Consider the following 24263-nt stretch of genomic DNA (forward strand, 5'->3'; position numbering starts at 1 on the left):
TAGAGAAGTAAACTGGGAATTCATCCTTTGGTTCCATTTACTGTCTTCTAGCTGAGTGAATAGCATTTCTTCCTAGATCATTGCATTAGGTAGTATTTTTCTTTTGTGTGAAGAAAGCAAAAGCAGCTTTCTTCAGCCTTCAATATATTTTGTCAGATTAGAATTCTACAATCTTCAAATTCATGCTATATTTTAAAAAGAGAACAGCAAATAATTTCTAGGCAGTTAAAACAATGTTTACTTAGTATAGGTATATATTCTCATTGATACTTACTCAGATGACAATTTGGGACATTAGGAAGCCATTTCTTCCCACCAATATATTTAATCTTAGATGGCCCTATCAATACATAGCCAGCATGGCATGCAATATCCACCTCATCCCCAGGATTGTAATATTTTTTCTTCCCATAGACTATTTTTCCATGTTTGATGAAAAGTTGAAAATTATCTGGTGAAGTTTTAACTAAAAATACAAATAGGTATTATAAGCAAAAAAAGCAAATACTGAAATCGATGCACATCCTCACATCCTGGACATAAACTGTTTCAACTTTTCCCCTCAAGATGATGCTATAGGGCATTACACGTTAAAAAAACCAGACACACAGAGAGTTTTTCCCCCATGCTATCACTCTGTTAATCCCCACAACACTGTCTATGCCGTGGGATGTCAAACCACCTAGTAGGGCTGTATTACTTATTCTTCTCATCTATCTTATTATCTATTTGCTTAGATTCTTATGACTATGACTTTTTGTTTGTATCTCATGATTTATGCTGATTGCTTTTATTTAGTATCCTATTATGATTTATGTTGATTGCTTATTTAGTATTCTATGACTATCAATGTTGTATCTCATGATTTATTATTGTATTTTATAATTATGATCATGATTTATCACTTGTGGCTTGCATGTACTGTACATTGAGAGCTTATGCACCAAAAACAAATTTCTTGTGTGTGTGTCCAATCACCCTCAGCCAATAAAATTTCAATTAGAATAGAATAGAATAGAATAGAATAGAATAGAATAGAATAGAATAGAATAGAATAGAATAGAATAGAATAGAATAGAATAACAGAGTTGGAAGAGACCTTGGAGGTCTTCTAGTCCAACCCCCTGCCCAGGCAGAAAACCCTACACCACTTCAGACAAATGGTTATCCAACATCTTCTTAAAAATTTCCAGTGTTGGGGCATTCACAACTTCTGCAGGCAAGTTGTTCCACTTATTAATTGTTCTAACTATCAGGAAATTTCTCCTTAGTTCTAAATTGCTTCTCTCCTTGATTAGTTTCCAACCATTGCTTCTGGTTCTACCCTCAGGTGCTTTGAAGAATAGTTTGACTCCCTCTTCTTTGTGGCAACCCCTAAGATATTGAAACACTGCTATCATGTCTCCCCTAGTTTTTCTCTTCATTAAACTAGACATACCCAGTTCCTGCAACCGCTCTTCATATGTTTTAGCCTCCAGTCCCCTAATCATCTTTGTTGCTCTTCTCTGCATTCTTTCTAGAGTCTCAACATCTTTTTTACATCGTGGCGACCAAAACTGAATGCAATATTCCAAGTGTGGCCTTACCAAGGCAGTATAAAGTGGTATTAACACTTCACGTGATCTTGATTCTATCCCTCTGTTTATGCAGCCCAGAACTGTGTTGGCTTTTTGGCAGCTGTTGCACACTGCTGGCTCATATCTAAATGGTTGTCCAGTAGGACTCCAAGATCCCTCTCACAGTTACTACTATTGAGCAAGGTACCACATATACGGTACCTGTGCATTTTGTTTTTCTTCCCTAAATGTAGAACCTTACTTTTTTCACTGTTGAATTTCATTTTGTTTTCCCTAAACATTTTGTATTATTTTTCCTAATCCTTAATATTCGAGCTTAAAACCATTACAAGTTTTGTTTTGTTTGCAATAGATGAGAGGATATTCAAAAATGGAGGGAGAGTGCAATAGGATGGATGGATGGATGGATGGATGGATGGATGGATGGATGGATGGATGGAGAGAGACAGAGAGAGAGAGAGAGGAAGGCAGGCAGGCAGGCACGTACCAGGGCCAAACATTCTTTTCCAAAGTTACCCTGCTAAAGTGACAAGATGATTATTATGGGACTTAGAAAAATTACTTCCTTATAATGGTTTGTCTGTATTGTTCCTAATCTTTTTCAGTACAAACTAAACTTTCATTTAAGTTCATCAAGCAATACATTACAACATTCAGAAACTGTCAACAAAAACATGTGTAATATTCTGCCTCTCCTGTAAATAACGGAAAACTCCAATCTTAAAGCATCTTTTAAAAAAAAATATACTCTACCAAATTTTAATACAAGGAAGATAAAAACTAAAAAGAACCAATAATTAAAAGAAAGAAAAGGGACAATAATAAATGTGTGAAGAACAGAAAGAAAATACAGTATAAAGCAGTAGCTTCAGATTTTCTTATGCAGCAGTTAAAAGTATAGATGTAAATTAACCTCTTATTTTATGGTTGTAGCATAATTTTCATTTTTCCTATCCATTTTTTCTAATCATCAAAACGATGTACAGTGGAAACTCGATACTTGCTTTGAAATTTATCAAATTTGGTACTCAACACATTTCGATGTGAAAATTTTCTCCTAATATTCATTGTTTGTCTGGTACTCAATGCACAAATTAGAACTTGTCAGTGTCAGCTGACATGTGACTCAATACATTATTCCTTATGGGAAAAAAATGTTTGGTACTCATCATTTTTGGTACCTCTTGGAACCAATTTAGGACGAGTATCACAGTACCACTGTATCATGTTCATTTTTAGATTCCTACAAAAAGTCTATGATTTTCAGTCAAGACTCAGTATATTACCCTGTTTCCCCTAAAATAATAAGCCCAATCGGATTTTTGAGTGCATGCGCTAAAATAAGCCCTCCCCAAAAAATAAGCCCTTCCCAAAAATATTTAAATGCATGCGCAGCCGTTTCCTCTGGTTAGGGTTAGGGAGACAGAGCTGGAAATTAGGTAAGACGGCAAGAGGAGCCCCATCTTGCTCCACGTGCCCCCCAAAAAAACATCCCCGAAAATAAGGCAAAGCACTTATTTTGGTGTTCAAAAAAATATAAGACAGACTTATTTTCGGGGAAACACGGTATTTAGAAGTTCATTCTTATAAATATGTGTGTTATAAGGAAGTTAATAAGTATTTATTGAGTCAATATTCACTTTATGGAAATTGATAATATTTAAAACATATTGCTTCTATATCTTTGTACCTTTGTCTACATTATAGCATTAGAAGCAATAGAAGAGAACATTTCACACCTAGATTATACTTACAGAAACATAATTGTAAAGGCGGATTCCAGAGATTATAACCTTGACACTGTGTAGTCATTGTTATGGTGTCATCAATAAAAGAATAGTTCTGGTTGCAAGTTATGACAGCTGTTTTTCCAGTTTCATACTGAGATTGCAAAGGCTGTATGTTGCCATCGAGAATCGATGGAAGACCACATATGCCTGGAGAAACTGTAATAAAAATAGTTTTTATGCAAAAAATATCAAGACATATCATCTATCTACATTCTGATAATGCTAAGACAGTATGTTACAATTCAGTTTCTCCTGATTAGTTCACATTCACATCACACAAAGTCACACACTTGATCCATTTCAAACTAGAGATGTGTCTATCTTACACTAAATTAGTCTTTGACATGTCTATAAATAAGTTTCTAGGCAACAAGACTAAAAAAATTTATTGAACTTAATTTCAATTTAAATTCTCCTTCAAATCATGCCCTGGGGAGGTATCTGTATAGGGTTAGTTTGTGAGTTGTTTTTGTTGTTACAACAATAAAAATCATTTATCATTGCCTTCCTCTGGGACTTTTTTTTTAATTTCCCAAGGACATCCCAATCCAATTCATTCCAGGTATGATCCTTTCTCAGCCCCAACCCTCAGTTCTTAAGGCAAGGAACTGCCTCACCTTCAACTCTCCCACCTGCCTATTTGCCACCATCTCTGCCCTTTTGGCTGCTCTGTATTCTGCCCAGCCTTGGGGCTGCTTGCCATACTGTGAGTCAGAGGTTTCTTGGTGTGCCAGACTGCTCCCAGCATCTGGCAGCAGCCTATTCTTCCAAAAAAACCAGACTAGAATCCAATCCACAAAAATGCTGCCACATCCACAACAAAATAGCAAACATCATTAGCAAAACAGGACTGTAAAATGCCATAAAATGGCCAGTGCAGTAAAACTATAAGAACAGCCCTTCTCTGGAGTCTGCTCCTGTCCAGCCCAGCCTACTCCAAACTCCAAACCTCCATTCTGAACAGTACATTCCAAGTAAGTGCTTCAGCCAACGAACAAAAAACACAGAAGTATCCATAAACATAGCACAAAAATTCACAAGACAGCCTAGCAGTTCGCTCCCTCTCTACCACATTAATCAGAAACTATTTCATTTATTCAATGAAAGCTAAAATAATATGGCATGCTCTGTAGTAAGATGTAATGTAGTGCATTTGCGATTCTAGAAATTATGATTAAAACTATAATTCTTGTCCTTATACCACCCCAAAGGGAGAAAAACTGTGGTTTTTCTTTTGGAGGGCCCAGATAATAGCCTGCAAGTAGTCTCCTTTAAAGGCAGCCACTGTATATGCAGTCAGGTGACACTGATCTTCATAAGGCATATTTTTGAGGCTCTTTATTCTTCATCGGTGGTTCACTCATTTATTAGATAGCAACCTGCTTGTAAAAATATTGCTGAATGTTAATTTTTTTGTTAATTTTGTGCACTTATTGTAGTTTAGTATACTATTGAGAAAACTTAAATTCATATTCATCCTCAGACACAGAAGTTCACTGGGTAGTTTTTGCCAGGTCACTCCTCTTTGACAAAACTACCTTAGAGGGCTATTGTGGAGAAAAATGAAAGAAAAAAGTGCTATGTATTTTTCCTTGTGTTCCTGAAGGAAAAGTGTGACCGAAATCTATTCAGTCAGTAACATCTTCTCAAGTAGATAATCCCTGCCTACCAGTTGCTTTAAAATTACTTTTCCAAGAATTTGCTGTACACTTACAACTTAAAAGTACTTTGTGCTTATGGATTTTTCTACCTTTTCTATTTCTCCTTTTTCCAACTTGGTGTTCTTTTGAATCATCTGCTAATATCTCCCATACTATAAGTGACTGAGCTTAGATTTTTAACTGAAATTCAATTTCCATGATTCTGTCTTTTTTGTACTGCTGGGTTACAGATATTATTTCCTGCCCATCCACCCACAGATAAAAATATGAAAATAAGAAAACAACTTGCTCAGTATGTCCTAATTAAAATAGGACAGTGTAAAAACCCCTTTGCTATTAAAGTTCATAGGATGATTTTGGCTGGTCGCACAGAGTTGTGTTAATGAAAAACTGGAGGAAGAAATGCTATCAACAACATGTTTCTCAACTTTGGAATACCTGTCATTCTATATTACAGTGCTATTATTATATGAATAATTATGCTGCTCACACATGACCAATTTTCCATAGATGCACAAGACCCTACATGACATTGAATGGGATAAACAGAAGTCAAGGTATGCATTTTAATGTATGAATGACATTAATCATTCTGAGGGCTACATTTAAATTATTTATTACTAAGAAATTCCAATCTAGTATTTAAAAATGTAAAATCTTACTCTTTTTACATGATGGTTCTATGGGAACCCAAATGCTGTTCTTTTCACATCGAATCGAATAATTTCCAATCATAAAATATCCAATTTTGCATCGAAATTTAACTTTGCTTCCGTACATATATAGCTTCTCAGGTTCAGTTATCATTATTCCATGTTCTACCACTGGATCTTTACAGAATACCCCTAATAAGATAGGAAAATAAATACAACTATAAGATATAAAATATCACAGACTGTTTCTGTATATTTTTAATCTGTTTTTTACCTGAACGTAATCCAAAAATACAATACAGCAGAAATCTCCAGTGATTTCTCCTCCAAAAGGCAAACCTTTTTCTTGGAATCTGAATTAAATTTGAAGTGAAAACTTTTAACTGTTATTTCTTTATATGCCACTTTGAATTGTATCAGTTGGTATTGATCAATTAAATATATAAACAAAAACTACATTTACAGTATAGGATTAAGAGAAGGCTACCATTAAACAAACTGAGAGAACCAGATATAAATATTATGCTTAGAAATAAAGCAAAATAATTATTCAATGTTACTGAAAAAATAAAAAAAGAATATACAATTAAGTTTTAAACTGAAGGGGGGGAATCAACCTTTGCATTTCGGTGGTTTCTCTTTCCACAGTCCTTCTAGATATTTATTAGCACTGCAGACCATAAAGGATGCCCCAATAAGGGAAAGATTTTTATTGCAACCGTAATGTATTTTCATTCCAAAAGGGTAAGTAGTTGCATTTCCATTGTGAAATCCATCAGTAATATTTGGAGGCTGTCCACAATATATTCCTGGTAGAGGGAGGGGAAAAACAGTTTAGAAAAAAAAATACAAAATGATCATGGATAGACTAAGACAGACTACAAATAGTGTAGAGACCAGTGGTGGCGAACCTTTTACTCACCAAGTGCCGAACAGGTACGCACTTTGTGTGTGTGAATGCTATCCGCACTAATGCACAGCTCCCCCCCCCATGTTTTGCACATGCAACCACACCATCTGTGCATGCGCATGGCTTTTGCACCACCATGCACTGCATGTGCAATTGCACCATCTGCACATGCATACAGTTTCCATGCATGCAATGCACACACACAAATGCCATATGTGCATGCACACACTGCACACAAGTACTCTCGCATGCATGCGCAAACGTGCGTGCATGTGCAGGAGAGCTCCAAAGACCAATTGGGTTCCCTGTATTGCGCACATGTGCACCGGAAGCCTGAACACCAGTTGGGGCGTGTGCACATGCGCAGCTGCAAGTGAGTTGGGCAACAGCTCGTGTGCTACCTCGGGCACGTGTGCCATAGGTTCGTCATCACTGGTATAGACAATATTGGAGAAATATTGTTACAATTTGTAACTACTTCCCTATCAAGATCCATAAATAGAAAATGAACCAATCCTATGTGTAGAAAAAAAATCTAAAGCAGTTACAAACACTGCCATGTATCTTCCTATATTCTCAACAGATTTTTCTTACAAGATATAACACATTTTACACACTACACAATATTTATTCATTAAAATTATATACTGCCCATCTTGCTATCTAAAGATGTTTTCTCTGAAGGTATTTTCAGTATACTGTAGTTGGAAAAAAATGCAACATTAAAAGCCCATTTGAGAAGAACATGTTTCAATCAAAGAACATGCAAAATATACTATATATATATATATATATATATATATATATATATATATATATATATATATATATATATATATATATGTATATATATATATATGCTACTCACCATTTCTATGTGGAAATGACATTCAAAACCAATATAAGAAAAAAAGATTACAAAAAAAGATTTTGAATGACCACTGGACATTAATCAATTCTGAAAAATTAAATCTACTATATGCTAGCAAAAAAATAACTTTCAAGAGGGATCATGCATGCTAGAGGAAGAAACATTTTTTTCTTGTGCAGCATACAAAATAATAACATTTAAATATAATTCTTCATTTATCTTAGGGAAGACAACTTGAGACTTAATATTTAATGTATTCTTTTGCTCAATCTATTCCTTGTAGCTTGAAATACATATTGCTGGGGTAAAAAGGAAGGAGAGCAGACATGTAAATTGTATGCATATTTCTGATACGCAAATATAAACAAACATGACACTATTATAAACAGATCTAAGTTTAATTATATATGTTGCAGTACTGTGGTTATCCAGTAGGCATTATCACTTTACCTCCTAAATACATTATTTTAACACATGAAAACGTAAAATATTTTGTCACAATTTAAATAGATTAGCATCCAGTTCTACTTATTACTGCAAATATTCAATATTTTTTCTCATGTAATACTTCCCAAGGTTTTTCTATTCTAAATGCACTACCAAATTTTATAATAATGTGATTTATTGCAAATCTATACACAAATTGGGGCTCCCCTTGAGGTGCACCCGGAGGCTCCAACTGGCGCAGAGTGCGGCCGCGCGGGTGGTTATGGGAGCAACATGGAGCTCCCATGTAACACCTCTCCTGCGCGAGCTGCACTGGCTCCCGGTGGTCTTCCGGGTGCGCTTCAAGGTTCTGGTTACCACCTTTAAAGCGCTCCATGGCTTGGGACCTGGTTACTTACGGGACCGCCTACTACCATCAACAGCCTCCCACCGACCAGTACGCTCCCACAGAGAGGGGCTCCTCCAGGTGCCGTCGGCCAAACAATGTCGGCTGTCGGCCCCTAGGGGGAGAGCCTTCTCTGTGGGGGCACCGACGATCTGGAATGAGCTCCCCCCAGAGATACGGAGGATTCCGGATCTGCGCACCTTCCGCCGCGAGTTGAAGACGCTTTTGTTTCATCAAGCTGGCCTCGCCTAAATCTTCTCCCTTTTAAGTGTAAATTCTAAATTTTTAATGGATTTTAAAATATGGGTATTTTAAATTGGGTATTAATTCAGCCAAATTTATTTAATTCATTTTATTCGATTTTAAATTTTGTATATTTATGTGTTTTATTTCATGGCTGTGCACCGCCCTGAGTCCTTCGGGAGTAGGGCGGTATAGAAATTCAATAAATAATAATAATAATAATAATAAATTCCAAATAAATATTGAAGCAGTTGAGCACTTTAATCCAATCATGAATGGATCTTTACAGAGCAAAAGCTATAATTTTATCCTGAAATATATGTATAAATTACTTGATAAACTGATTAAACTCAGTGAGTCACAACTGAGACTTCATGGTTAAAAAATGCACAGGATCAGATGATATTTCCCCCAACTTTTCCCTTCTCTCAGCTCAGAACAAAGAAACCAAGGCAGTGTTTGATCCTATGATACCTTTTAAATCACAAATTCACAAATATTCTATAGACACAATAACTTAATGAACATTAATCAAAACCATATCATTATACAATTGTGGGAATTTTTTCCCATTACAGCACTGCTTATATAGGGCCAAGTGTCAGGGTGAAAAATCCTGGTCAGCAAAGAGGTCAGCAAAGAGCAAGAGCTTCGCTTTTACCATCTAGCAACCTTCCAGGTTTTTCAGCCAGAACTGGAAACTTTAGCATATTCCAAAGAAAGCATTACAACCACCACCTAATAGGAGGTCCTTGATGGTTTTTTTTTTTTATATTTTAAATCTTATAATACTTTTTTAAACATAACAAAAACAAATACATTTTTCCAGTAAGAAAAAGACATACTTCTGCAAAAGTCTTTATTTGGTATCCAGCTACCCTTAAGACACACCATGGTGAATACACGTTCACTGATTAGTTTAAATCCTAGTTTGCACTTGAAAGTAACCTTAAAATAATGTGTAAGGAATGGGAAAGTAAATACTGGTTCAGAACCTTCAAATACTGGTAAAGTAGAAATAGGACAGAACTCTAGGGGAAAAAAAAAATAATGGTTAAAGATGTCATATAAAACAATAGGAGTAAAAATGACATGTATTAAAAATAAACAGAATAAAGCATTTTTTACTAATAATTAATAAAGCGTGCAACAAAAACATTTTACAGTGTATTTATAGATCTTTTCCATGGATCTTTTCCTATGCAAACTCCTATGAAGTTAGCAAATACCCTCTTTTCATTGTTCTCATAAGATTCATGCTTAAAGCAACCCAAAGATTTTAGAAAAGATAAATCCTTTTAAAATCATGAAATATACAAAAATATGTAATAAAATAAAAAGTTTAAAATGATAAACAGATCTAAATATCAATTTGAAATCAATAAACAATATACCTGTATATAGAAACATGGAAAAAGCATAGCTCCAATTGTTGGTGTACAGGTGACTATCCCTTCAAAAAGCCAGTTGCTTTTTCCACCAGGTTCTCCTAAGCAATTCCTGAGTTTCCAACACTAATGGTCTGTAATTTCTTGGGTCATCTCTTTTCCCTTTTTAAAATTGGGTACTTTAAGTACATTGATTTAGTTATCTATGAACACAAACAGCAAAGCCAAAACAGAAGCTCACTAATCCAAATTATCCTTTATTATCTGAGATATTAAATCATTACCTGGAGCTTTATCTGCCTTAAGTTAGCCACTACTACTATATATATTAACTTTGGCAATTCTTAATCAGAAGCTAAAAAAAGGAATGTCATCTTTATACAATTCTCTCCAATGGGATTCTAAGTCTCATGTGAAACAGTGCTGTCCTATGGAATGGGCTGTTTTGGGATGGCAGGCAGCATTAAATAAATTCTATGTGCAACCCTTGTTTTCAATGGAGCCATTCAAAATACTTATAGTAGCTAAAGGATACTAGCCATCCAAGCTGAATAAAATCCTAAGCAATTTAACTTATTATCCTTCAAATAGTGGATCAAGGTTCGTTTTAATGCTGGATCAGCAATCCTTGTATCTATCTTATAAAAAAATAATATTCTGGGATTTATCTAACATTAAAATCATGTTTGACTACTAACTATACATCTAGAAAAAAAGGAATATGAATATATGAATATGTATATACATACAGAGAAAGTGAGGGAGATCAGTGCGGAACTGTTTCCTAATCTATGCATATTGCCTCAATAGGCATAATATCTATTAATACTATGACTAAAATAGATTGTTTTATTTATATGGGGATTGTCTCACTACTTCTTTTACTACTCAAAGCAATGTAAGCTAATATCTGAAATCTTCCTTTAGTCTATTCTTTCCAAGATTAGCTATTGCTCCTAATAAAAATGAACAAATATCTTTCTGCACTATTTCTTTAGCTAACCGGATTTCTTAAACCATGACGATATATGTAGATGTAACTAAAAAATATTTTCCTAAAGCTGAAATAATGCATTGATTGACTGACTGATTTTATAAAATATATAAGGTTACCAAACACTATAATGATTCTGTGTAGTGTAGAATAAAAAGTACAAATAAACTAGAGATAAAATACAAATGGGAAACACCAAAAGTCCAGAAGTCAAAGTTACTTTATCCAAAAGAAATGCAGAGAGCCCACTAGTTGTTCAGGCCAAGGTCTGAGGGAACAGCCAAGATTTCAAGTCTCTTTTAAACACCAACTAAATGAGGTTCAGATGAATCTCAGGGGAGATGGTGTTGTCAATGGCAGGTGCTAGCATATAAGGCTCCCTAGATCTCACCAAATGGAATGGCTTAATAGAGAGGACCTAAATCATGCTTACTCTGCCAGCCATTACAATCTCGCAGAAACTACAAAAGACAAACAGCCCTTTCAGTGGTCACCAACTGGTGGTCCACGAGAAAATTTTGGTGGTCCGCGGTGCACCCGCGTGGAGGAGCTGCTCCAGGATGAGCAATGGCCAGTCCTGTGACTAGAGCTCTGGAATATGGGAATGGCCAGGTAGCTCATGGTGGGGCTGTAAATCTCCGCCGTAGAGGGAGGTTCGTGCAACTTGCAACTTTGCAGCGCGGCCCTTGCCGGCCAGAATCAGGTAATGGTGCAAGGGGGGTGGCGGTGCAGGCGGGCCGAAGCAATGGGTGGCAGCAACCCTGGGCTGTTTCTTCCCCCTGGTGTAGCTTTCTGTCGGCTGAATCCACAAGTGGCTGTCCCCGCCCCTCGCCCTCCCTTCCCAGTCACTCCTCGCCTATCTTGAGAAGGGAAGGGCGGGGGATGGAGATTCACCTCTTGCTGGATCTCGTGGGCGTTTCTTCCGGCCCTTGTTGGTGCTCCGCGCACCTCGGTCTTTCGGGGAGATGCTTGACTTCCTCTCAGCCCCAAGACACTAGCTGGCCCATGAGATGAGAGAGAGAAAGAGAATCAGAGAGAGAGAGAATCAGAGAGAGAATGGGAGAGAGAAAGAGACAGAAAAAATGAGAGAGAGAATGAAAGAGTGGGAGAGAGAGAGAATGAGAAAGAATGAAAATGGGAGAAAGATGAGAGAGGGGAGGGGAGAGAGATGAGAGAGAAAGACAATGAAAGAATCAGAATGAGAGAGAGAGAATCAGAGAGAATCAGAATGAGACAAAGAGAGACAGAATGAAAGAAAGAGAGAGACAGAATGAGAGAGTGAGAGAATCAGAATGAGAGAAAATCAGAATGAGAATGAGTGAGAAAGAATGAGAGAAAATGAAAGAGAATGAGAGAAAGAGAGAATCAGAGAGAGAATGAGACAGAATCAGAGAGAGAATCAGAATCAGAGAATCAGAATGAGAATGAGAGAATCAGAGAAAAAGAGACACAGAGAATCAGAATGAGAGAGAATCAGAGAGAATCAGAGAGAGTGAGAGAGAGAATCAGAATCAGAGAAAATCAGAGGGAGAGAGAATCAGAATGAGAGAGTGAGTGAGGGAGGGAGAGAAAGAGAGTGGGGGAAAGAGAAAGAGAGATGAGGGAGAGTGCCTGAAGGACCCCATCCCGTCTCTGGGAGTCCAGGCGCTTCAGCAAGCAGCACACTGGATTCATATTAGTGGGATTTAAAATTATGAACTTGGTGGTCCCTGAGGTCCAAAAGGTTGGGACCCCTGCTTTAGATAACCACTTCAATTCATGAAGTAATTATATGCCATGTCCATAATCACCCATGCTGTTGAATTATATACCAGGTCCAGTTTCTGGATAGCTTTCAATGACAGCTTTAAGTAGAGTGCACTGCAAAATTCCATGTGCAGGGTTATCACAGCATGAGTTACAGTTTAAAAGACACAATTTTAGCCAACTTTCGGAGGTAAACTTGAACCTATTCATCCAGGCCTTTACATCATTCAAGCATTGCCTGGTCAGTCTCAGATTGAAATATACATTTGGATAACATGCACATATTGATGATACCTGAACCCAAAATGATGGATGACCTCATCTATCAGCTTCACATAAATATGAAACAGAATAAGCAAGAACAAGGGGCCCTAAGATAAGTCACTTTCTAGAGTCTGGAATTTGTTCTGTCTTCTCTAAAAACACCCAGCAGGAACCAATCACGGGGAAAAGAGAGAGCCAGCCTAATAGCATTAAGTCCTATTCCTTTATTTATCCAATGTATCCAGAGAAGTATGCTGTGTACCAGAGTATCTAAGACCAATTGATATGATTCACCTTTAATTATTGATTAAGCAAGGTCTAGTAATACTTTGGCAGTACAAGACATCTTACATTTGTTTTATATATTTTTTGCTTAGGGCCATAGCTTTTGTATAGGTCCACAATTTTAAGTCCAACTCAGTCTTTGCCTGATAATCCATTGGACTTTCCATCCTCTTATTACTGCTTCCACTGTTATCAGATGGAACACAACTGTACTGAATAAATCATCTGATTAAAGGCCTTCTAGGGAGAAACAATATCTTCCAATAGCTCATGGTTTTTTGATGAAGTTATACATGTAATTGTTATAGCAGTTTTAGAGTTCATTTGTGGTTGTACATCAATGTTGCTTGATTGGCTAGTCATATCTAAAAGCATTCATTTCTATTTCTATGTCATCATTAATTGTGTGCTTCTTATAGCATTAGGGATAGCACTTAGACTTATAGACCACGTCATAGTGCTTTACAGCCCTCTCTAAGCAGTTTATAGATTTAGCATATTTCCCCCAATAACCAGGGTCCTTTTACTGACTTGGGAAGGATGGAAGGTTGAGTCAACCTTGAGCCAGTCAGAATCAAACTGCTAACAGTCAGCAGAGTTAGCCTGCAATACTGCATTCTAACCACTGTGCCACCCCAGCTCCTCTTATACCATATTCAATTCTATAAATATTTACTGACAATTTTTCCTGCATAATTAAGTTTCAAAAAAACTAATGCAATTACTCAGAGCATTTTGAATGACAATCACCATCATTTCCTGGGCTTTAATTCACCATCCAAATTAGAAACCTTTTCTTAGAACTGTTTAAGGATACTATTGGTCTTTGTCGGTGATATTTAGAGAGAAGAGCAAGGTTCTTCTATTGGATTCAAAGCCTCCAAATGAAGAATATATCTTAATAAAGTACCCATCCTATCTTTCTGTGTTACTGTGTTACTGTGTGATGGAGCGATGCAGTTAATACAACATGCTTCTTTATTCTATTTGCCATGCTTTTATTGGAGCAAAACCCAATGAAATATTGCAATTTGTGTATCTTTAATTTAGTGGATTAATAAAATATACACAGCGGGGTATTTAATGTAGCTTAAAAGAGAAAATAAAAAGAGATAATAAGAGCTCTACATTACTAACTATAACTGAAAGTTTCAGTTTCTGGACTTTAAATGGCTTACCTCCACTGGACACCAGGAAAGCTTTGTTGTGATGGCTCTTGGTGGTTTTCTATTTAATCTATTTTCAAAGCCTTTATTGTCATTGTACATCAAGTATACAACGAAACTGGTTTTATAATCTGTTTTATATTGTGAATTATGAGTATTTTATTTACTTTTTTCCACTTACTTAAATCCATGTTTCAAGATGTTGGTAGCTAGAGTATGTGTTGGTGTATTCCTAAGAGCAGGAATCTAATGTTAGCAATGGTCAGTAAAGCAGGTTTTATAATTAGAGTAGAAAAGGGATTTATTTCATTGTAGAACAAGTGAAGCTTCCCATGTGACTAATTAGTTAAGGAAAAACTCAAAGACAAGTACTCTTCCCATGTTTGCCTGACAGAAGGCAGCCACCTCAGTTTATTTATTTATTTGTATGCTATCTACTCAAGGTTGGGAAAAAAAATCCATACAATCCAAGTTTAAAAGTAATTATTTTTTAAAAAATACTTTTGAAATCTGGTTGTGGCTTCTAATTCATTCCCTTAAAACCCTAAGGAAGAGATGGGCCTTCAGTGTTACTGAATTTGGCAATCTTTTACAGGCAAAGAAGGAACACAAAATAATAGTTTAAAGCTATGTTTTTTTCAACCATGGAAACTTCTAAGATGTGTGAACTTCCATTCCCACAATCCTTAACCCAGACATGTTGATGAATTCTGGGGATGGACGTCCGCGCATCATACCATCGCCAAAGTTGAGAAACCGTGGTTTAAACTCTCTAGCACAGGGGTCTCCAACCTTGGGCACTTTAAGCCTGGCGGACTTCAACTCCCAGAATTCCCAGCTAGCTAGCTAGGAATTCTGGGAGTTGAAGTCCGCCAGGCTTAAAGTGCCCAAGGTTGGAGACCCCCTACTCTAGCCATACTCCGTGTCCCCCGCCGCTAATAGCTCAGCAAGGCCGAAGAACCCACGCCAGTCTATTTGCACCTCCAACGCGACATGCCCCCCCCTCCACCATCTGAAAAATGCTGGCGCAAAGGGCCTTTGCCTTTTACGCCACGAGCCCCGCCCGCCTCAGGCTTTTCCTCCCTGAAGCAGAAGCCTAGAAGACGTTGAGGCAATCCCAGCGTTGGGTTTCCGACCCGAGTCCGCTATCGCCACCTGCCTCTTCAGACCTCCTTCAGGACGCGCCGGGGAGGCAACCGGAGATGAAACGTCCCACTTCCTCCTCCTCCTCCTCCTCCTCCCAGAGGAAAGAGACAAGCGCGCTGCCGTTTGAGGAGAAAGCGCGTCAGATTCACCTGTGAAGGCCCAACTCATCGCTGCCAGCTCCACAATCGCGAAGAGCCACGAAGGGCGTCGTCGTCGCGACATGGCTCTCAACGCGCAGGAGGACCAAGAAGCGTTGGGATTCCGGCGGGTGGGGCGGGGGAGGCGTTCCAGGGCTCGAACGCGAGCTCCGGCCGCTGCGGAGGGTGGGGGTGTCGTAGCCGCTGTCGCCCTTGCAGAGAAGTCGCCCTCGCTTTTCATTTCCATCTCAGGCCAGAATCGGCGTTAGGCCGACCAAGGGGGAGGCGCCGAGAACGCGCGAGATCCTCGCGAGCGGATGGCTGAAAGCAGCTACGATATGTCCGCTCGCGGGTCTCGGGAGCTGGCCCTGTTTGGCTGCCCGTGCGGAGTCTAATAGGCTGCAGATCAGGGGTGAAATGTTCCCGGTTCCTACTGGATCGCCCGATTCCTACGCTCCAACCCCCCCCCCCCCCCCCATGCCCAACTGCGATCATCGGAGGCGCTTTTTTTTTTTTTTTACTTTTAAAAGCATTTTTTCTACAACCTTTTTGGCCGAAAAAAATGCTTTTAAAAGTAAAGAAAAAAAAAAAACTCTGATGATCCTGTGGTTCAGTTGCGATCATCAGATTTTAAAAGCATTTTTTCTACAACCTCTTTGGCCGAAAAAAATGCTTTTAAAAGTAAAAAAAAAAAAAAAAAGCCTCTGATGATCATGTGGCTCAGCTGGGATCGTCAGAGGCTTTTAAAAGCATTTTTTTCTGCAACCTCTTCAGCCAAAGAGGTTGTAGAAAAAAAAATGCTTTTAAAAGCCTCTGGCGATCCCAGCTGCCTGATCCTCAGAGGCTTTTAAAAGCATTTTTTTCTGCAACCTCTTAAGGCTGTAGGAGAAATGCTTTTAAAAGTAAAAAAAAAAAGGTGGCCACGCCTACCCAGTCTCATTAGAAGTAACAAATTTTAGATTTCACCCCTGCTGCAGATGGAACGTGGTCCGTAACAAATAAGATCTAGAAAGAGAAGCAGCTTCTTGGATGAGAAGCGAAACGCCTTCAAAGGAAAACCGGAAAGTCCAGTTGCCTCTTGAAAAAGCACCTTTGGGACAACCATGACCTGGATGACTGAGCATCTCCATAGACAAGTTCTAGAAAGGTTTGCTGCAAGCTTAATTTAGTTCTCCTCCGGATGTAGGCCAGGTCAGAAATATTGGGCATTTGGAAAATGCAGGCACTCTGATTTAGACTGGTGAAATTCCTCTGGTTGCCAGGGCCAGGCACAGAAGCAAAACAGCAGGCGAGGATGCTACCGTTTGGAGACCGGGCAGGCTTGAATGCCACCGAGTACTTTTTTAATCAGCAAACTTTATGGGAGAGATTAGCAATTCAATGTAGGAATCTCAAAGTTCCTACCAGGTTCTCTTGCAGTTCTGATGGACTGAATGGCATGAAGAAGCCCTGGCGGAATGATCTCCAGCAGTTCTTTATACGACGTAGTTTCAAAGTTGTGCCCATACTCATAATCTCCGCCTTCCTTTTTCTCCAACCAACCACCACCACCCCCGCCAAAGAAATACATCAAAGACTAGTTTATTTTTTGTTTGGAAATTTATTTTCAGATTGAACCTAGAATTGTTTTAATAATTTCTAAAAATATAAATTGATTTATTATTATGTATTGGATATCCTAGTACCACCACTTCAAGTATTTGCTGCTTAATGAATATGGAATATGAATGGATAATTAAATTCATATGCTGCCAGACTCTCAACAACTCTGGGCAGCTTACAACAATTGAAAGACATCACAAAAAAATAAATACAACATAAAAGATGGCAAGCACAATGAAGTGGGAGGGTCTCAAGTCACCTAGGCCAAAGGCCTAGGTGAAGTCCAGAGTAATAAAACATTTATTTATGCATACATGGTTCATAACAAAACAAAAAATAGTGATCATAATTATCAAATAAAAAGAATGCTATAACAAAGTGAAAAAGTGCAACAAAAAGCATAATATACTGTATGTCAACAAATCTATACATACTTCTCTAATGCAAATGTTATTCAAAAGTATATATGATACATTCATACAACTTTTAACCTATTGTATTCTCTATAAATGTGTTCCATATTTCATTATATTTGCCCATACACAATCTTCTATAAGCAATTCACTCATGAGGGACAACTGCAACCAATTTTTCAGTTTGTTGAGTAAAAGGGGACATACATTTATCTTCCCAAGTTCCAGTCTTTCGGTCATAATAAGGGCATGAAGAATCAATTTACTGTATATTGTTCAGTTGTCAAATTCCCTGTACTGGTATGTAGTTCAAGAGAATGTTACCTGATAATTTTAGCTTTTGTAGCACGATCATTACATAATCCATTACTTTTTAAGCATTTATGGCTCTTGATTTTTATATCAAAATCATGGCTATGTCATATCAATGACTCTGCTTCATATTTATTTTCCAGGAGTATATTATGCATTCATTGCTTCTCATAGCATAACCATCAATGTCAGCATATGTCTTGCTCAAAAGAAATTGCCAATTAAGAATAATATCTTGTCCTATGAAAAAGTAATAATGACATTTCATTGAACAAGAACAAGAATTTCAGTAAATATAAAAAAGGCAGTTTATATGCAATATAGAAATAAAAGGAAGGTACCCTAGTAAAATCACTTGTAAGCAAAAAAATACACACAACTGACGTCAGCTACTTTTTAACAGGTTACAATGGAAAGCTAGAGAAGGTACAAACAAATTTACCTAACAAAGAAGTTGCTGCATAATAGCATGCCCAACCCCAAATTATATATGTGCTATAAGTTATTTTAAACCATCTGACTCACAGTCATATTTATACAAATAATGTATTTTCATCTTAAAATAGTAATCTTACCGTGAGATTATTACCTGTAGCTATGAAGACAATTTTTTTTCTTTTTAGAGTGGGGAATCTTCATAACTAGCAACACAATACCTTCTTTGGGCTTCACAGGTACAATTGCTAAATTAATATGGAGAACATATAATTGAGAAGATAAACCAAATTATATGACATAAAAATACATTTAAATGCATTGTTTGAATTAGGCAGATGAGAATTCCTGTGAATTAATGGCCTGCTCTTATTTTACCAATGCGAAACTCAAAATAGATGTGCTGATTGGAATGGCAAAAACCTTTTCCTCATAAAATGCATGTATTTCAGTGCATATGTCCCATATTGATATTTGGTAGAATATGCATCTCAAATTATTACTACCACTTCCTTCAATATAAATAATGTAAACAAATAAATGCTCACTGTTTTTTCTTTTGCAAAAGGACAATCCACATCACACCACCAAAAATGAGGAGAAGCAACAGGATACTTCCCAAAGAACCTGTTAAAACCAAATAAATATATTTTTCTTTATTTAGTTATGATTTTCTTTAAAAGGAAAGGTTAAAGAAAGCACTGATTTTATTATAAGCTAAACTGAATAATATATAAGTGAGAAAAGCAATATAATTTTCTAACATTAAAATGCAATGAAAATGGACCCATCCTAAGGAATTTAAGTAATGCACTGTAGAATCCATTCTACAGAATTCAGAATAATATTTAGGATCATAATGAAAAGTTCTTTTTTCCCCCTTTTCCTTAAATTGCTTCAACAACTTTGCTATTATCATATGCAGAGCAACACCTTTTCCTTTCTCGTCTTCTTTTCGCTACGTTATCGTGATTGCTCTGTATTATATGTGCTCATCTGACAAAGACAACTAAAGAACAGGGCAGACATTTGGTGGTCTATCTTATTCAGTGTTTATGGAATGCAAGGTCCACAATGCTGTGCCTTTCTGCATTCAATGGGAGGTTCTAGAAATTACTTACCAAAACCTATTGTAGCAAAACTGTAGGAGTCTAAAGAAAGAAACAAAACAAGAGTTACAAACTATCAGCAAAAGGGGAAATTAAATTTACCAACTCTTGAAAATATTTTTGAAAGGCTCTCCAAACAATATAAATTTAAATTCTTTGTCAAATCTTCAGAGCTTTATTTTCAACTTACCTTGTTTACTCTGTACACATGCTGGCACAGGGGCATCCTGTCCTATCTGCTGCGCTTGAATAGGAGAAGAATCATTCCTGACATAGCCATTTTCACACTCCAGAATCACATTAGCATTAGTCTGAATCACACTATTTGTTTCTGCTTCGGTGCTATCAGAAAGTGGTGGGAGCGGGCAGCCATCTACTGAAAATCAAAGTTGAATAAAAGTTCTTAGACACTTTCTTTGCAGCAAGGAGCCACACTTGCCACTTGCCTTTACAACTTGAGAGTTGTAGGGAGGTTGCCAGAGATGCAGTAATATCATTCAAAGAGTAAAGCAAAAACATTTTTATTGGAAAACTTTAAATAAAAATAATAGAAAATGGGAAAGTTAATTTATTTGCATCTTAATTTTTATACACACTTTCACCCTTACTGACAATCTTCCTCTACCTAAATGAGCTTGTTGCCACCGAGGAGACTGATGCTAATAGATTTTTGGGAGGAGAAAAACTATTAATAGACCAGGGCTGTCAAACTGGCAGCCCGTGGTCCAGATGCATCACACACAGGCCACGCCCACTCCGGCTCCACGAATGGGAAAAATGTAGTGATACATCACGTGACAGTAACATGACGCCATGAGTTTGACACCCGTAACTTATCTGTAGCCTGGCCATCATCATTTTAGAGGAAGATAGACTCTCATGCTATCAAAAATTATCCTGGACAAGATAATGCCTGGACAGGAAACATTTTTTTGCAGAAGGTACTTTATTGGAGGCTGCAGGTTTCAACTTCTATATTTTTGAAGCAGGACCTGGATCCTAACTAATTATTATATCACATTCATCATTCATTAACATGCTATATCTGGGGCCTCCTTATGGGATATTTAACGAATTGCATTTAAAAATTCAATGCATTAAAAAATAATTGATTTACAATACACATTCAGGGATAATGTGATATTTAAGCAATAATAGCCTATGAGATAAGGTAAATATTTATAAGGCACAGAAAATATGGCAGAAATAAGCAAATGCTTTTATTCCTTGTACTGATCCGAAAAACTCCAGGGAATTAATTACAGTCTTCACAGTGACTTGATTCCAGAAGTCCAGTAATGAGGATTCTCTGTCTGCCATTTAGTTCAAAACAGTGGGGGCTCAAAATATATGATATCCTTAGGCAGCATTGACTGATAGCCCCACGTCTGAAGATTTACATTTAAAAGGATTTGAAAAAGGAACAGTGTTGGCCAGCTTTCATTTAAAGTTATCATTCATGTCTCAGTCCAATATTATGCAATTGTTGCTGTTCAATATATTTTAAATGCAAATATGATTCAGAATAATAATCTACTAGTTTGGATTATGACCAATAACCATCCACGCATCCCATTGCCACTTATTAAGTACATATGTAATTTGTCTAGGTGTAATTGATACATAATTTCATATTTCATAGTGTCGCTTATTTAGAAATATGCCGTCCCTGATACAAAAAAAGGTGTCCCTTTGCAATGGAAACCTTGTGCCCTTTAGCTGCTGCTGAGTTATAATTGTATTGTAGGCCATCCAGCATCACTTTGGATAGAGAGATGGGCAACATATAAATGCAATAAATAAATAATTACTAGTATTCCTTACCAAAGACCGAGCTTAAGAAATATTGATAAATATAGTTATATAGAAATATAATAAATCATTAAATAAGAACACAGTTCTTTCTATTGGAAGCCAGGAAACACACCTTCTCCACTGCAATTTCTAACCTCTGGAAAAGCATCTGTTTGGTTCCCACCATTCAATCGGTCTGTTTGGTTCCCACCATTCAATTGTTCTGGAAGTCTTTGAATATTTGACTCTCCTCCAAGGCCTGGGGTTAAGGTGGTTGCTAAATCCTTGGTAGTTGTTTTGTTGATTTCTGAATGTATTGTGTTTTTTATGAATGATCCAGTTATTTTTTCTATTTGATTATTCCCATCCTTGGTAACCTGGGAGTCACTTGGGAGTTTGGTAGTCTCCATATCTAAAAAAAATAAAACAAAATGAAGAAATTCAACATTCAAAACCACTATGGCTTGATAACAAATTGTGTGATCGGGTTCCCTAAACCAAAATGCAATCATTTGCATGGTTTCCGCATGCAAAAGAAATACAAGTAGTCCTCAACTAATGGATCATAATTTTTGTTGCTAAGCAAGGCAGTTATGTTAAGTTATGTCACACCCAATTTTATCATCTTTTTTGCCACGATTGTTAAGCAAAACACTGCAGTTGTTAAGTGACTCACACAGCCATTAAGTGAATTTGGCTTCCCTCGTTGACTTTGCTTGTTGGAAGCCAGCTGGCAAGCTCACAAATGGTAATCACATGACCCTGGGACACTGCAACCATTGTAAATACATATTGGTTGCCAAGGGCCTGAATTTTGATCACATGACCCTGGGGATGTTGTCATAGTCATAAATGCAAGGAATGGTTATAAGTCTCCTTTTTCAGTGTTATTGTAAATTCGAATGGTTGCTAAACAAACGGTTGTAAGTCAAGGACTACCCATAGTGCCAAAGTGTTTAACAAAACAAAATGCTCATTAGCTTAGAAAAGAATGTTTGTATAAAACACCACTTCTAAGTTTGCTCTTCTGGAAGAAACAAAGTTCAGCGAGACAACACAGGCCTTGCTTGCATATTGTCACAATGCATTTTCAAGAGACACAGTGACAAAGTTCTTGATTCATTGGCCCATGTAGTTCTCAGATGCTGCCAGTTTTGGTTACTGAGGTCTAAGCAGTGTAGTTCTTAGGAGGCACGCCATGTCCTTGGCACCAGATGTCACTTAACACTATTGCGGTACAACCAGTTTAACAACTAGCTCTCACATACATTCTCTTCTTTTACACTGAGGGACAGGTTCATTCCATGTTCCAGAAATCTGGCAGTAAATGGTTGGTGCTCCAATAAGAAAAAAACCTGGATCACAATGATAAGTCACAGGGGTACCATAGGGGAAATCTTCCAACGTAACCTTGTCTCATTTGCTATGGGCAATATTTGGTGGTGCAAGGCAACCTACATAGAAGAGGTGATGCAACTGTATTACTGCAATTTTAATTTATTTCTCAAATTCCACCCAAATTTTGACATTCAGATCGACTTGGATGCACCCATCATAGTCCTTCAATAAATACTACTTATAAAAATCATTAGATTGACACTATGCACTGTCCAACTATAGTACTCTTCCTCATCTAGCTTCAAGCGCTCATCCCTGACAAGCCACCCCAATTCCTGTGAAAGGCAGCAGAGAAGACTGAACTGATCTGCAAAATACAAACAAAAAAGGACCTTGGCATCTGGGGGCTTCACTCCATTTTACAGAGTTTGAGCTGTTCCAAATACATGTGACACTGTAGTTTCCAATGCAGGAATAGCCAGCATCACAAATATAGATGACTGATTTCCCATATGTGAAGGAACATGCTTTCCATGGATGATTTTTGGGGGTGGGGGACAATGCATAACTACAAAAGAGCAAAGAGAGGTAAGTACGGAAAATATCTTCATTCTAGATCTGCAAGAAGTTATAACTATTCAAGTATTTTCCACCAAGAAAATAGTTGTTGTGACAGATGTGATGCATGTATTCTCCAGAAACAAACTTTGGCAATTCTGCCCATGGTATTCACCATTTGGAACCAACTGAGAATGACTGCATTCTTATTTGCGAGCTATTTGTTCTCAGTCAAACCAAGGGAGTTGCCTTCCAACAATCCCTGGTGAGTTAGAAAATAATGTTTTTTTCCACAATTCTAAATGGTTTCAAATGTGTGCTTAAAAAACAATAAATTGAAGGAAAAGACTAGTAGGTGCAATATTACAATAATGATAATGTTAACCCAGACAGTACACATTGCAGTCTTTATTACCTTCACAGGATGGCACCGGAAGGCTCCAGTTTCCAGAAGGTCCACAGAAAATAGATGCCTTTCCAATAAGCAAATAGCCCGGATCACAAGAATAGGTTACAGACATTTTAAAAGTAAACATTTGCAAAGCTAAACCATCATGTTTTCCATTGGCTATGCTTGGAGGGAAGGAACACTGTGATTCTAAAAGAAAAGAAAAAGAAAAAAGGAAGTCAGAGGACAGTGTTCAGAATTCCATTTTGATGAGATACTTAGTGCAAAGTTACAATTAAAGGCTATTTACTACAAGTTGATCCCTCCACTTTTCTACAGGGCACAAGGCACATTGTGTGACATCTCCTCTCATATTTTTTTCCCCATTATTGCAGAGCCCAGTACAGTAGATTAGATATGGCTTAAACTGTGCTTTGTTAAATAGAGTGGTTTGCCTATAATATTAAGCCATAGAACCAGTGGTGAAATGTAAAATTTGTTACTACTGGTTCTGTGGGCATGGCTTGGGGGGGCGGGGGTTAATGTGACTGAGTGGGCATGACCAACTTTTTTTTTTAACTTTTAAACCATTTTTTCTACAACCTCTTCAGCCGAAGAGGTTGTTAAAAATGCTTTTAAAAGCCTCTGACG

General features: G+C 37.4%; 1 protein-coding gene across 1 annotated transcript in view; it reads right to left on the reverse strand.

Moving 5' to 3' along the window:
- LOC117664328 (complement receptor type 1) overlaps positions 1–24263 on the reverse strand; it is a 108690-nt gene that overhangs the window by 57847 nt on the left and 26580 nt on the right. Inside the window, exons 19-30 of the mRNA XM_087890668.1 lie at positions 23640–23822; positions 21462–21740; positions 19725–19910; positions 19547–19576; positions 18974–19052; positions 18615–18673; positions 15676–15930; positions 9383–9568; positions 6299–6490; positions 5691–5873; positions 3332–3523; positions 275–466 (exon numbers count right to left, since the gene is read on the reverse strand). Coding sequence (XP_087746794.1) covers positions 275–466; positions 3332–3523; positions 5691–5873; positions 6299–6490; positions 9383–9568; positions 15676–15930; positions 18615–18673; positions 18974–19052; positions 19547–19576; positions 19725–19910; positions 21462–21740; positions 23640–23822 — 2016 coding nt within the window. The remainder of the gene's footprint in view (positions 1–274; positions 467–3331; positions 3524–5690; positions 5874–6298; positions 6491–9382; positions 9569–15675; positions 15931–18614; positions 18674–18973; positions 19053–19546; positions 19577–19724; positions 19911–21461; positions 21741–23639; positions 23823–24263) is intronic.

The sequence above is a fragment of the Pantherophis guttatus genome, chromosome 3 (genome assembly GCF_059756535.1).
Source record: "Pantherophis guttatus breed Tessera chromosome 3, ASM5975653v1, whole genome shotgun sequence".
Lineage (NCBI taxonomy): Eukaryota > Metazoa > Chordata > Lepidosauria > Squamata > Colubridae > Pantherophis > Pantherophis guttatus.